Source organism: Gopherus evgoodei, chromosome 3 (assembly GCF_007399415.2).
Source record: "Gopherus evgoodei ecotype Sinaloan lineage chromosome 3, rGopEvg1_v1.p, whole genome shotgun sequence".
In the NCBI taxonomy this organism is placed as follows: domain Eukaryota; kingdom Metazoa; phylum Chordata; order Testudines; family Testudinidae; genus Gopherus; species Gopherus evgoodei.
In genome coordinates, this window is record NC_044324.1 from 174,265,616 (window position 1) to 174,281,561 (window position 15,946).

Sequence of the window (15,946 nt, forward strand, 5' to 3'; positions counted from 1 at the left end):
CAGGTGGTCCTTCCAACTTCAATGGGATTATTTGCGTGAGTGAAATCGCTAGCACTCTCTTTTGTAAGAAGTATGTTCGTTAGAGCTGGCCAACATTTTTTTTCTAATGTTACTGGAATTTCAAATTTTGAAATTTGATTTTTTTAAAAAAATCATGAAAATCTTCCACTTGAGCAACTTGTTGAAATTTTTAATTTTTTTTTCAAATGTCGTGTTTTGAAATAGGAGAGGGGAAAGCCTGAGGTAAGTGCTCGCACCCCAAACTGCCTCCCATGCCCCAACCTCCTGCCTCAGCCTGGAGCCCTCTGCACCCCAAACCCCTCACCTTGGGCCCCACCCCAGAGCCCGCACCCCAGCCAGAGCCCTTACCCCCTCCTGCACCCCAACCCCTTCCCCTGCCCGGATCCCCCTCCAACACCGAGCCCCTCATTTCTGACCCCAGCCCAGATCCCATACCCCCTCTTACACCCCTGCCCCAGGCTGAAGCCCCCTCCCATACCCCAACTCCCTGCCTCAGCCTGGAGCCCCTCTCCTGTACCCCAAACCTGTCATCTCCAGCCCCACCCCAAAGCCCGCACACCCAGCTGGAGCCCTCACACCCCAACCCCCTGCCCGGGGCCCTCTGCTGCACCTCAAAGCCCCCATCCCTGGTCCCATCCCAGAGCCTGCACTAGCAGATGGAGCCCTCACCCCCCCCAACCCCCTACCCCAGCCCTGTGAAAATGAGTGAATGAGCAAGGGTGGAGGAGAGGGAGTGATGGAGGGAGGGGGAATGGAGTGAGCAGGAGGGGCATGGCCTTGGAGAAGGTGTGGGGCAGAGGACGAGGCAAGGGTGTTCAGTTTTCTGCAAATAGAAAGTGGGTAACCTTAACTGAGATACCCCCGGCCATTACACGGCTAGCAGTATTAAGTGGCTGGCTCAAGTGCTATAGTAATTTTTGGAACTATGTTGCAGTCATGTACTGCAGTAGCTATTCTATGGCAGACCAGCAGAGTGTTCAGTGGGCATGATAAATACAAAAGAGTGGGCAAGAAATGTAGGTCCTTAAACTCGCTCTCTTAACATGCCACGCAAGTTACAAGGTACAGAAATTAAGGTTATTTACCTGTAACTGGAGTTCTTCAAGCGAGAACTCTGTATATTCCCATTTATCATATTGCGCCTCCTGGTGGTGCCTAGTGGTAGAACCTTCTCCAAGCAGTGCCCATTCAAGAGTACATGGGTCCCTTGCTGCTACTCCTTCCCCTCAATATGTAAAGGAGCACTGAGCCCTCCATCCTCTCAGTTCCTTCCACAGATAGTCCTATTATGGTCTCTCTGGGTTATGAGAAAGAGGGGGAGGTGCGAGGGGAGGCAGGGAGCGGAGGGAAGTGTGAATGTGCAGAGTCATCACGAAGATCTCTGTTTATTAATAACCAACCTTCATTTCTTCTTTCAGCGTCTCTGCATATTCTCATTTGTGGGTAGTTTGACAAGCAGTGCGGAAAAATCTCAGAGGTGGGAAGAGACTCCTAATTAAATAAGGAATGAAGCACTGCTCTGCCAAATTTGGCATTCGCTCTAGAAGCTAGTTCCAGAGCATAACATTTAGTGAATGTATGCAGGTAGAACTCTTGCAAATTTCCTGGTCTAAGGATTAGGTCTAAGAACCATGTTATCTTTATGAATGAGGAGTGGATCTAGTTTCCTTGAATTTTTCCAAAATTTTGTCAGCCTTATTGCTGACCAGACCATCCCCTTTGAAGGGGAGATCTTCCACCTTCACTTGTGTCCTCAGCCAAAGAAGTGTAACAAAGCCAAGCATGCCTCTTCAAGGTAACTGTGGAAACCCATGCTCTGGTGAAAGAGTCTGAAGCATTGAATGATGCTACATTTTGCCACATTCTGCACTTCTATCAAAATAGCATTAGCCAATCTTCTTTTATTATCTGCAAATCTTGGACAAAGAAAGCCATCCTTTTCTGCAGGTGAAATTGGTTATGGGTCATTACCAGCTAATTAGCTACTCTAATTCCCAGAAAAGAGAACAAGAAAACTTCCCCCCCCTAGTTTGTATATATTTTTCTCCCTTGTCTATCAGGAGTGCAGGTAGCTTGGCTAAGCCTGTTACTGGGAGGACCACCACTGGAGAATTTGGTACACAATGTATATGAAAGTTAGAAAACCCTTCATGGGGAATCAGACAGTTTGTCTGCTTTCTTGGAAATCGGTCAGCTCCTGCTTCTGGACAGCCTAAGAGTCAGAGAGTGACATCTTATTCATGGGGGTAGCCCCAAGAATGACAAATACTGGATTGGAGGTTTCCTCCACAGTCTTCAAAGGTAAATTTAATGGGGCCCCGGCTACCATGCAACCTACAAGCTCATGGAATTGCAAGGCATCCTCAAAAGGGGAGGAAGCAGAGGCTACACCCACATACTCATCAGGTGACATCAATATTAATTTGTTCCCACTCAAAAAGAGGAACTCTCCCCTCATGTTTTTCTTCAGAAAGCATATCAGGTACAGCTGTCTGAGCTGCTGACAGATCCAGAAGAACCACATCCAGGGACCTGTGAACCACTAGATCCTTATTGGATGAAACATCCCTTCTCCATCTGTAAAGGAGGATGAGTCAGAAATTCTTGTGGTGGAAACTCTGTCTGGTAGCTGGGATCTGGAAACAGGAGGAGGAAGAGGAGCAGAAGTACAAGGAGGCATAACTTGGTATGAATAAGGCTCTTGCTTTATCCTCTTAAAGAAGGAGTTGAGCTCATATCTGCTATGGATCACTGTAGAGATAGCAACAGAACCATAGGATGAAGAGAAATAAAAAGTGAGAAACATCTGCCTGAGTTCTTACTGGAGTCTCAGGAAAAGGGTGCAGAGGTGGATCTGGAGAAAGACTAAATCTCCTCTGCTTGCCTCTTTTCAGGAGACAGAAGCAGATAGCAGAACCCAACAAGACTGTCTCTTCCTCATCATCAAGTTTCTCTCAGTCAGATCAGGGGAACACTCAGATACAGGAAGCTGGGCTTTAGCCACTACTGTTAACAAGCTCTTTGGATCTGAGGATGGTCCCAAAACAAGAACAGTATGGAGCCAATGCCACAGGCCTGGGAAGTATCTGATTAGGAGGAACACTCAGCTCTATGACACTGGACTTTGAAATGGAATCTGGAAGAGATTTAGGTTTCAAAGTTGGAATCGTAGAGGCCATGTCAGAACTAGATAGATCCAATAAGTCCGATGTGTGGGATCTAACACTGCTAACAGTGACAGTCTTCTCATTCTGCTTCTCATTAGGAACCGATACACTCAGAACTGACATGGCTTTAGGCTCCTTAGCAGACAGACAGCCCTTTTCTTTCAACGGTGCCTTCAAAGCCTTGACAGCTTTAGCTGAAGGATTGGAAGCCGGTACCAACAAAGATCCCAATGACTTGGAACCCTTAGACAATTTAGCCTTGCTGATGGAAGCCACTGGAGCCAAAACAGGCCTTTTAGTCTTCAGATCCAATGACCCTCTGGAACCAGACAGCTTAGCAACAAGAGATTCTATGAACAGAAGCACCTGTACTCTTCTGCCTATCCTTGTGTGCTCTGTTTTCCAGACTATCATGCCTGGAACACCCAGGAGGAGAGTGACACGCAAAGCACCTAACATGTTCATCCGACATTAAGACGACAGCTGGGCATGAAGCACATCTCTTAAAGCCATTCTTCTTTTGTGGTCCCACCATCACACACGGATTCTCACAAATTATATTAAATTATCTATACTAAACTAAACAAACTGCTTATACTAAAATGTGTATGAAGGACAACAACTACAAAGAAACAAGGCACTACCACTGGAAAAATCTCAGATTTGAGGGACCGGAGCTGTTCACTTCCATCTGGTGCAGCAGTTGGAAGGAAATGAAGCAGTAAAGGGCATAGCACCCCCTTACAGAGCCTAACCTTTGGAAACACTGAAGGAAGACATAGGAGGGAGCTTGCGCGCACTCCAATGGACACTGCTTAGTGAAGAGCCTATCAGCATGCACCACCAGGCAGCACAATACCTGTAAGTGGGAATATGCAGAGCCCCTTGAAGAAGAAACAGTATACGTTGATATCAATGCAAAAGTTACTTTCCAAGACCTATGACAACAGTGACAAAGAACACAGCACCATTAGGTCAAAGGCAAAGCAAAGCACTTAATTTTTTTTGCAGTATGCAGTTGTATTTTGTAAACAGTGCCCTATAGTAAATTAACCAGCCAGAGTTATAAAGCTTCGCTGAGGCTAATCAACAAATGCAGCCATGACAGTACTTTGAAGTCAGAGTAGAACAAAAAATAATAATAAACACCTACTGAAGCACTCAGTCTCCTTCCTGAGCTGAGTGAGTCATCAAAAGAGGTTCAAAGCACATAGAAATCAAGCAAACACAGAATGCAGTAAAGCTTTTGTGAAGGAAAGTAAAACTCTGATCAGCCTAGTTGAAAAGATGACAGACCCCAAGCAATTTAAAAAAGGGGGAGGATCTCGCCTCTAAAAGTTAATAATTTGACACTACCTGCACGTAGCATCTTACAAACCCAGTGCACTTTAAAATTTAAGATCGTATAAAGATTGTCAATTGACATAATGCAGCTAGTTCTGGGCTGGGAAGCAGCAGCCATTTACACCTATGGTACACAATAGAGTTTAGTAAGGATATCAAATTCAGCGAACGCTGCAATGAAATTGGGCAATTCGATTGTTTACTAAAGCTGCAATTTTGTCTAGAACAAGTTCTAACACCCCAACCCATCTGAAAAGTGTCCTGGGATCTTTATTGACCATAAGTAATCAGGATATCAGGTTTAGTGTCTGTCCTCTGAAAAGAGCAATGCCATCAGTACAGCATTTACCAGCATCATGCTGGGGCATTAGCTCAGTATTGATTCAGAGAGTGCCACTGATTGTACTGCCAATACCACTTCCTATAGCACCCTTAAGAACTGTGTGTGTGTGTGTGTAAGAAATAGCAATATCATTTAGGGGAGTGATTACTTTTACCACGTTTTTATAGTAACTGCAGTTACACTGACACTGAAATGTGTTTGCCAGTATATTTAGGTCATAGAACTGGTATAAAAAAGTCTGTGGCAAAGGTGGGAACAGACCCAGGTCTCCTTCTTTTCATTCCACTGGCTTAAGCACAGGAGCATCCTTCCTAACTTGTCTTGGTCCATCCTTGCTTAGCTTGTGGGATCTGACAGGAGAACAGAAAGAAGTGGTAGGGCTGCAGACACTCTCAAATTAACAAAGGGAATGGTATTAATGCTGGTCTGAGCAAGTTTGTCTAGTTGACAGAAACTCATCTCAGACTTCATTTGTACCATACTATTGTTTTCTTTCTTGCTCCCGCTTCAGTTCCACACTGATTTAACACATGTGAGAGCTGGACGGCTTCTCTAGGTATCTTGATGATCTTCTCAGGTGAAACAGGGCAATAAAAAATTACTTCTGTGAAATATATGCATCAGACAGGGAATAATGGAACGAAGTTCATTGTTAAGTCTTTTTTAAAATATAGGAAGATCACTAGCCAACTGGGAAGTAAATATCTGAGTACTTGACTGAAATGACTTAATTGGTGTCGACTTCAGTGCCTAGCACGAAGCATCAGATCCCATCATCATACGCCTTCGGGAAGAGACCATGAAAGCTGTGTGTGCAGAAGCCACAACCTATCATAATGAGAAGCAGCCCAAAAGTTTCGCATTGCAGCTACCAGAAAATAGGACATAGAACTAGCAAAATTGTCCTTCCCCCAATCCACCCCCCACTCCCAATGCAAGCTATCTGGGTATTGAGAAGGAGGTGGTTTACCAGGGTCCGTAAAGATGTTTAATGCATGTATAAGAGGTGGGGATTGAGATGCATAGGGGAATGAGTGAATGTATATAATCAAGGTGATCAGACTTTATGATCATAATGGTCCCTTCCGGCCTGAGGAAAGGAAGTCTAATGAGGAGATCTGGATTTTATTCCCAACTCTGCCAACCTGTTACTCTCAATCTCCAGCAAGTGACTTACTATCCCCATTTGACAGATAGAAAAAATTAGTATAGCGGAGGTGAGTTTTACTCGCTGTTGTAAAGAGCTTTGAGATGTATAGGTAAAATGCACTAAGTATTACTCACCGCTTATCCAGCTTAAAAAGGGCAATCACAGCATATACTCACTTCGGGAGCTAATATTAATCTAAGGAAACCTTGCTTGTTCCCAGTGTCTGTGCACTAGTATCATCAATACCTACGCAGCTCTGGTATTAGTCAATTATTGCAAACACAGTGTAAGTAACTTTCTATTAAAAACCCACACATTTTTTTTGACAAAGCAATAAACTGAAATATTTTCTACCTATAAATTTTTCTTCTGCTGTAGGAGTCATAGGGGAAAAAAATCAAAATAAAAACATTCAATCTACTTCTAATTTCTGAAATGAGTGAAACAATTCTAAATAGTGTTCACATTCATTGAACCACATTCATGCTGGAACTTATTCCAATCAGGCCCATTTACTAACTGATTGATTTCATTGCTTTTTACCTCTAAGCTAGTATTTCCTAAAGCGTGGGATTCACAGAACTAGGTGGGGTGGGAGTGTGGATGGACCACCACTGTTCCAGAGTCTCAGTTTTCATTCAAAACAAGAAAAGACCATATTATGAAGATCCACGCTATCAGAGTGACAGCTTGTAGTTTATTGCCTCTCCAGTGCCCCCTCATGGACAGGGGTTGCTCTACAGCACCCTGCCTCTCCTCATCAAGTCTCTTTATGGGCCCTGTAAGAATAACAGCTCACAAATTACTTCAAAACAATCCCCAGAAGAGATCCCATTTATTGAGCCTTCTGGTGCATGCTGGTCCTCCAGGTCCCAAACCGAGTTCAGTTGCCCTCTCCCAGGAGTCAAACACAAAGTCTTTCAAAACAAAAGACAAACTAATGGAGTCTTCTTCCCAGTTTCCGGTGGGCACAACCTCCTCCTCCCTGCGAGTCTGCTCTCAGTGTCCCCCTTGCTTCCTGGGCAGGGTGTCTCCAGGCCTCACTGCCTAGCGAGCTTTTTCCTGCTTGTAATTTCGGTTACTTTCTCTCAAAGGAATGGGTTACCTAGGGAGATGGTGGAAGCTCCATCCTTCGAGGTTTTTAAGGACTGACTTGACAAAGCTCTGGCTGGGATGATTTAGTTGCAGTTGGTTCTGCTTTGAGCAGGGAGTTACACTAGATGACCTCCTGAGGTTTCTTCCAACCCTATCTTCTATGATTCTTCTACGAACCCCCATCTCCTGCAGCTTCGTGCTGCCTTTTAACCTAGGATCACTTGATTCCCCTCAGGTGCAGCTCATTTATATAAGCAGGGCTGTCTTAGCTCCAGGCTCTTCAGCCCAAGGGCAAACTCCTCTTACATTCCTCATCAAGATCATCCATCCCACTAACCAACCTCTGAGCCCCCTCTGAGATGTTCTGTTAAGAGGAAAAAAGTGCGTTGCCACTTTGCAAGAACAATTAAAATAATTGTTAGGTAACACCATTATGAAACTTGAAAACTGATGTTTTATTTCTGTTTTGAATAACACAAATAACTTGTGTGCAAACACTTTCCAACACCTAATATTGAATATACGTAATTCCTTAAAATAAGAACATAAGGATGTTGTAGAACACAATTTAAATTCTAAAACATGGTTAGGCCTCTAACAAATGGAGGTACAGGGGGCACCAGTGATTTCATTTTCTCCAAGTGGGGAGGTTCATCTTCCAGACTTTTGGGAAACACTACTCTAAACCATGAGTTACTGTTTCTCCATTCATTAGACCAAGGGAAGCTCAAATAAGTGCCTCATCATTTTTGTGATGACCAATCGTTTCTCTAGGTCAGTATGTGTGGGTCTAAAGCTCCTTTTAAGACAGGATAACCTGCCTCGATAAACAGCACAATGCACTATGAGAAAATGTTTCTTTACATATTACTGTCATCTAAGCGTTGTAAAGTGACACGATTCTCACTTGTTCTTGGGCATATTTTCATTCAGAGAAGAAAAAAATCAAAACTGAGAAAAATTTTTCGTTGTCCTGGATGCTTTCAATCAGACTCTGTGAAGAAGGGTTAACTGGATTTGGAAATGACAGCATATGTTTTTACAGTGGAGGTATGCTGGTTCTGAGTTTGACTTATGCACCTAGAAATGCAGCCAATGGAATCACCATCAAGAATGTAAGGCGATCTGAAGACAGACAGACATCTTTGTCACTTCCTGGAGCTGTAGAACTTGATACAGCATTTATCCCTGCATGTCAGATTTTCTCCATGTTTAAGAAAGTCAAGCACAAATGAATGTACTGATATTATGGTACATGATACCTTCCCATAGAAAAGTCACATTGCGTCTTGGATCAGAACGTTCTTATCCCTCTCCACTCAAATTGTAAGGTATAGAGCTATAACAGAGCTGCTTTAAAGTGACTATACAATAGGCATTGATGGTTCAATACTCTGTCCTATTAAATTTCCATATGAAGTTTGCTCAGTTTGCACGTACAAATGAATTTTTAAACTGCCAACCCTGCAAGTTCGCTCTGGGATCTTTCTATCTCATGCACCCCTTCCAGTGACAGAAGTTTTGAATGTCAAATGACAGCCTCAGGTACACTTTGCTTCCCCACTATCTCCAGATTATTTCCTCAGCAAGTCCTGCGGTGTCTAGTTGCTGCTGAGAACATAATTTGGTCCACATGACAACTATTAATGGTGGCGACGCACAAGATAGAAAGAACAAATCCTGACTTGGAAACAAGGATAAGTTTGCTATGCTGGCAAATACAGGAAAGATTTTATTTGAAAGTTAATCAAGTCTGATATAGAAATCAGACACACAATGAATATGGAACCCAGTGAAATAAATTGATTACAAATAGTAACTATATAGGACAAAAGTTAACTGTTCAAAACAAAATCTGTGAAAAGGTAGGAGAAACATCAGAAGGATTTAATATATTCCATCAACATGACAATGTCATGATTTTATGCAGAATTTTCCAAAAAAAGGATAGAATTTTGTTTCATTACTAAATTCAAATATAGTTTCAGACTATTACTATTCATTCTCATTGTGTATTTTCACATGGAAGGGATCAGTCCAAACAAACGAATAAAAAACAAAACAAAACACACAGCCATCATCTCTCACTATAATAGAGGAGATATAAGCTTTCCCCCATGGACATATGATGTGAGTTTTGGGCATTTTACAAGGGAGTGCTTCAGGTGAAGGAGCAGCAATTATGTGGCCCCTGGGATGAGTTTGTTGTTTGTTTGTTGTGTGCTTGCTTGGTGTGTGTCTGCTTGGTTGAAGTTTATAGTGTGATCTTTTTTTTTGGGGGGGGGTGGGGGGGGCTGTGTCCCGAGCATAGAGGCCTGCTAGGCAAGGCTGAGTGCTTCCTAACAAGAATCTAGCCTGCCATTCTTTGGCTCCTAATCCTTTTAGGATTCCTTGATAGATAGTTGGTTTGTGATGAGTGGGAGAACTGCACGATGTATTGTCTGACGGGTGGAAAGATTGCAGACCTCCTAAGACATCTAGCCAGACTTATGTGCAGTGCTGGGGAGAGCTGGTGGTCATGGTACACATAGGCACCAATTACACAGGAAAGGTGGGAGAGGGTCCTGGGAGGGAGGGCAAATTTAGGCTGCTAAGTAAGAGATTAAGGTCCAGGACCTTCATGGTAGCATTCTCTGAAATGTTCCCAGTTCCAAGTCAGGGCCACCTAGACAGGAAGAACTGCAGGGTCTTAATGCATGGATGAGAGGATGGTATTCAGTGGAGGGGTTTAGGTTTATTAGGAATTGGGGACCTTTTGGGAAGGAAGGGCCTATACAGGAAGGATAGGCTCCACCTAAACCAAATCAAAACCAGATTGCTGGCATGTAAAATTAGAAAGGTCATAGAGGATAAAAGCCAGCAGGGGAAATGTGACAAGTGGGGAGGAGCACATGGTTCAGACAGATACATTCCATAGGGGAGGATTTATTAAAGGGGATACTCTATCAACTTTTAGCCTCTCCTCATACAGTACAGGTGGGAAGTGAAGAGAAACAGTCAAACAAAAAAGAGTCCCATTCAGTTACATCACATGAAGCCAGATGAGTAAATATTGACAAATTTTAATAAGTGCTTGTATACCAACCCTAGAAGCCTAAACATGGGTGAACTTGAGTGCTTGGTATTAAATGAGGATATTGATATAGCAGGCATCACAGAAACTTGGTGAAATGATGATAGTCAATGGGACAAGGTAATATTAGGGTACAAAATACACAGGAATGACAGAGTAGGTTGTGCTGATATGGGAGTGGCACTATATGTGAAAGAAAGCATAGAGTCAAACATAGTAACAATCTTAAATGAAGCAAGTTGTACCATAGAATTTCTATGGATAGAAATTTCATGCTTGAATAATAAAGAGTGTAGCAGTAGGAATGGAGTACCGACCACCTGACCAGGATGGCAATGACGATCGTGAAATGTTCAGGGAGTTAGAGAGGGGACAAAATCAGAAAAAATAAAAATGGGGGGGGGGAGTTTCAACTATCCCCCCATTGACTGGGAATATGTCACCACAGGATGGGATGCAGAGATAAAATTTCTAGACACCTTCGCTGACTGCTTCTTGGAGCAGGTATTCCTGGAACCCACAAGTGGAGAAGTGATTCTTGTCTTAGTCCTCAGTGGCACACAGGATCTGGTCCAGCAGGTGAATATAGCTAAACCACTCAGTAAATTTTAATTACATCGTGGCCACTATTAACATCCTTGGGGGGGAAATATAAAAAGAAGCCCATCACAGCAGCATTTAACTTTAAAAAGGGGAACTACACAAAAATGAGGAAGCTAATTAAATAGAAATTAAAAGGAACAGCCACAAGAATGAAATGCCTGTGAGCTGCATGGAAACAAATTTTTAAACACCATAATAGAGGTTCAAATGGAATGTTTTACCTCCCACCCCCCAAATTAAAAAAAAGGAACCTCACACCAGTAAAAGGAACAAAAAAGGCCACAATAGCTAAACAGAGTAAAAGAGGTGGTTAAAGAAAAAAAGACATCCTTTAAAAACTAATTCAAATCCTACTGAGGAAAATAGAAAGGAGCATAAACTCAGGCAAGTCAAGTGTAAAAGTATGATTAGGCAGGCCAAAATAGAAATTGAAGAGCAACTAGCATAAGACCCAAAAACTAGCAGCAAATATTTTTAAGTACATCAGAAGCAGGAATCCTGCCCAACAATCAGTGAAGCCACTGGGTGGTCAAGGAAGGCAAGGTCATTCTGACGAAGCTAAATGAATTATGTGGTTCAGTCTTCACTTCAGAGGATATGAGGGAGATTCCCACACTTGAGCCATTCTTTTTAGGTGACAGATTTGAGGAACTGTCCCAGACTGAAGTGTCAAGAGAGGAGGTTTTGGAACAAATTTATAAGTTTAACAGTAGTAAGTCACCAGGACCAGATGGCATCCACCCAGGAGTTCTGAAGAAACTCAAATATGAAATGGCAGAACTACTAACTGTGGTATGTAACCTATTGCTTAAAAGCAGCCTATCAGATGACTAGTGGATAGCTAATGTGACACTGATAGTTGAAAGGCTCTAGAGGTGATCCCAGCAATTACAGGCCAGTAAGTCTAACATCAGTACTAGTCAAATTGGTTGAAAGTATATAAAAAAAGACCAGACTTATCAGACACATAGATGAACACAATATGTTGCTGGAAGAGTCAACATAGTTTTAGTGAGGCATGATTTCTCTTTACAAATCTATTGGAGACACAACGTGGATCAGGTAATATTTTTCATTGGACCAGCTTCCATTGGTGAGAGAGATGAGCTTACAGAGTTCTCAGACTTGAAGAAGAGCTCTGTGTAAGCTTGTCTCTCTCACAAACAGAAGTTGGTCTAATACAAGATATTACCTCACCCACCTTGTCTAATATTGTGGTACCAACATGGCTACAACAACATTGTATTCAACAATCTATTAGAATTCTTTGATGGTACAACAAATAAGAGGACAAAGGTGATCCAGTGGATATAGTGTACTTGGACTTTCAGAAAGTCTTTGACAAGGTTGCTCACCAAAGGCTCTTAGGTAAGGAAAGGACTCCTGGGATAAGAGGGAAGATCATTCCATGGATCTGTAAATCGTTGAATAATAGGAGACAAAGGATAGGAATAAATGGTCAATTTTCACAATGGAGTGAAGTAAATAGTGAGATCCCACAAGGATCTGTACTGGGACGAGTGCTGTTCAACATATTCAGAAGTGATCTGGGAAAAAGGGGTAAACAGTGAGGTGGCAAAGTCTGCAGATGATACAAAATTACTCATCATAATTAAGTCCAAAGCAAACTGCAAAGAGATATGAAGAGATCTCACAAAACTGAATGACTTGGCAAGAAAATGGCAGATGAAATTCAATGTTGGCAAGTGCAAAATTATGCACATTGGAAAACAATTCTGACTACACATACAAAATGATGCTTACCACTCAAGGAAGAGATTTTGGAGTCATTGCAGATAGTTCTCTGACAATATCTGCTCAATGTGCAGCGGCAGTCAAAAAAAATCTAACAATGTTAGGAACTATTAGGAAAGGGATAGATAAGACAGAAAATACCACAATGCCACTATACAGCTCCATGGTACACCCACGCCTTGAATACTGGGTGCAGTTCTGGTTGTCCGATCTCAAAAAAGTTGCATTAGAAGTGGAAAAAGTCCAGAGAAGGCTAATAAAAATTATTAAGAGTATGGAACAGCTTCCATATCAGAAGAGATTAAAAAGACTGTTCAGCTTGGAAAAGAGAGAACTGACAGGGGATATGAATGGTGTGGAAAAAGTGAATAAGGAAGTTTTATTTACCCCTTCCCATATCATATGAACCAGGGGTCACCCAATGAAATTAGTAAACTGCAGGGTTAACACAAATAAAAGGAAGTATTTCTTCACACAACACACAGTCAATCTGTGGAACTCCTTGTCAGAGGATGCTGTGAAGGCCAAAAGTATAACTGTTTTCAAAAAAAAAAATTTTAAATAAAGTTCATGGAGTATAGGTCCATCAATGACTATTAGCCAAGGTGGTCAGGGACGAAACCCTGTGCTTTGGTTGTCCCTATATCTCTAACTGCTAGAAGCTGGGACTGGATGCCAGGGAATGGATCACTCAATAAAATTGTCCTGTTCTGTTCACTCTGAAGCATCTGGCATCAGCCACTGTCAGAAGACATGAAACTGGGCTAGATCGCCCATTGGTCTGACCCAGTATGGTTGTTCTTATGATTCATGGATAAATTGGACAGAGATCTAAATAATTCCTGAAGCAGATTAGTGGTGAACATATGAAGGAGCTCCTTGGGAAACTGAAAGATCACTTCTAAAAATTGGGATATGGATCTAGATGTGTCCCAGTGACCCAATTCTGTGAGATGCAAAGCACCCTGAACCCCCACTCACACCTTCTAGAAGATGTTCAGCACTTTGATGAGTGGGACCATAAAAATTATGGAGGGACTGATTTCGCACAACACAGAATTTGTAGCCCAAAAGGAACAAATGAAATACCTAACTGCAAGAAGAGACCTCTAGGGCTGTTGCATAATACAAATATCTCCTTGGAATAGATTTTCATTCTGATTAAGGGCAAACAACAACCACTTTAGTATGAGAACTGTTCAAGTAAGTTTTAATAGAGTGCACCAGTGAAAGTGAATCAAGATGACTTGCATCAAAATTTGTTTGAACAAACACCAGGTAAAAAGGGGCTACAGTTGTTTCTTTCCAAACACCACCCTTTTTCTAAGGCAACAATACATGTTCATTTCAGAATATAACTGTTACAGAAAGCTACATCACAGTATAGTACAGCATGTAAAATCCACCTCTGTCAAGAAGCCATTATTGAATGGCACATTAGCTACACTTACAGCCTTCTAATTTAGAGTTACAGAGTTTACCACAGCTTTTAATTTTTTTTTTTTAAAGTGACAGATTTTCAATGAACTTTCTATTCTCCACAAGAGTGTGCATATGGGGGGATATTACAGTAATTACGACATTAAATAACATTGCACAACAACCTCTATGGTTAATTCAGTACAAAATAACAAGTATTAAAAGGTACCATTACTAGTGGTTTTACATAGTTTATATTACTAATTATGGAAGGAATTTTTTTTTCCATTGGCAAATGCCTAAATTACAAAGCTGCACATTACAGGCATAATGATGTGGTATAAATACAAGAAATCTAGTAAAATATTAAACACAAACAAGTTACATGGGAACAAATTGTACAACCACATAAGATAAATCAACTATTATTGTTTAGCAGTGAAGTATCATAAAGAATTGCATGTTGTCTTTGGGGGCAAATATTCCAAAAGCCAGTAAATTCCTGAGGTGGTATTATTAACTCATACAATTGGTCAACACTTCAAATTATTTTGTGCTATGAAACAGTCCCAACATTAATATATTTCCACACGCTAGAATTTGCAATATATCGAAGGCAGCAAACAAGTGATATTTTACATCATATTATTTAAATGAAATAATTTACTCTTCTCCATTTTGATGCTACATTTTCAAGAGCAGAGTAAGCATTATAATTTGCACACAAAACATTACTTAGAGGTGATTTCTGTTCCCCAGCAGCTCTCAGCTAGCCCAAGGCAAAATCTTTTTAAATCTGTAAGTGCCAACACTGTAAACATGTTTGTATTTCAGCTAAATACTGTCCAATACCAAGGATAAGAACCAAACATAAGCAGGAACAGTCTTGTGTACCACAAAAGCCGATTTATCGACTTCTGGTTCAAATTCACTTATGATTTTTAAATAACTAAAAATGGTCATGCTACAGTTGTGAAAACTGTTTTTGTGCATTTTGACTCTGGACACAGTTCTAAAAAATGCATGATAGAAGAATTATTAAAACCACCAAAAATGTAAATAGTGATAGGGAAGAACCTTTTCAACTCAAAGCATCAAACATATACTTTTGTGCAGAAATCTAGACAACTATACAAGATCTGTATTTAAGCAATCATCTTTTTTATTATACAACTATGAACATAAAATGAACAGAATGCTCTATATACTTACCTGTACATGTGAACATAACTTCTTTAGCTACAGTTATTTAGTATAGGTCATACTGAATTTAATCTTACAATTCAGAATAACTATGTATAACCTTATTGCAATAGGGACAATTTCTACACGGGGAGTTTCACAGGCCAATCACACTAGCCATAACAGGTACATTCAAATCGTAGTGTAGTTCACGTATGAATTTTCCCTGATCCCATAAATTTAGTTTCTCTTTACAGCTTAAGCTCATTTGCAATTTTGGATGCAATGTTCTTAAATGCAATAGAAGTCCCAGATATTCTCTTGAAGCGGACTCCATTGAGTGACAATCGTGGCAATTTGCAGACTTCCATCTCCCATTGAACAAGACTATCCTGTCGTGCATCACCATGAACACAGAAGAGCAAAAACCTCTCTTTTTGTTCATAGTCACAGTTATTAGCATCTAACACTTTTCGAATCTCTCTCATCATATCATTCGGGTCCATGGAGCTAGTGGTCTTCATACTCCACGTGAATCGCAAAGAACGTGGTTTGGAATCTTTGCTATCCTCTTTTTCTCGGTCTTTTGGTTCCCCAGAAGCACTCCTGGAGAGAGAAACATGTTGCATGCTCAAAAGTAAAATCCAGAAAATAGATTTAAGTGCTAGAAGGTAATAAATTTTAAGAAAATCCTAACACAGTAAAGCTGTGTTATCCAGCATTTTATCAACTGGAAAGCTCTAGAAACTGGCATTTGAGGACAGGGTTAGTGGTGTGGGCTCTGTGAGGGAGTT

The 15,946-nt window shown here is 41.2% G+C and overlaps 1 protein-coding gene across 3 annotated transcripts in view; it reads right to left on the bottom strand.

Moving 5' to 3' along the window:
• Positions 1 to 15,308: 15,308 nt before the first annotated feature.
• MARK1 (microtubule affinity regulating kinase 1) overlaps positions 15,309 to 15,946 on the bottom strand; it is a 108,464-nt gene continuing 107,826 nt past the window's right edge. For all 3 annotated transcript variants that reach the window (XM_030557474.1, XM_030557473.1, XM_030557471.1), the window contains one exon: positions 15,309 to 15,758. In XM_030557474.1, coding sequence (XP_030413334.1) covers positions 15,404 to 15,758 — 355 coding nt within the window. In that variant the 3' untranslated portion in view covers positions 15,309 to 15,403. The remainder of the gene's footprint in view (positions 15,759 to 15,946) is intronic.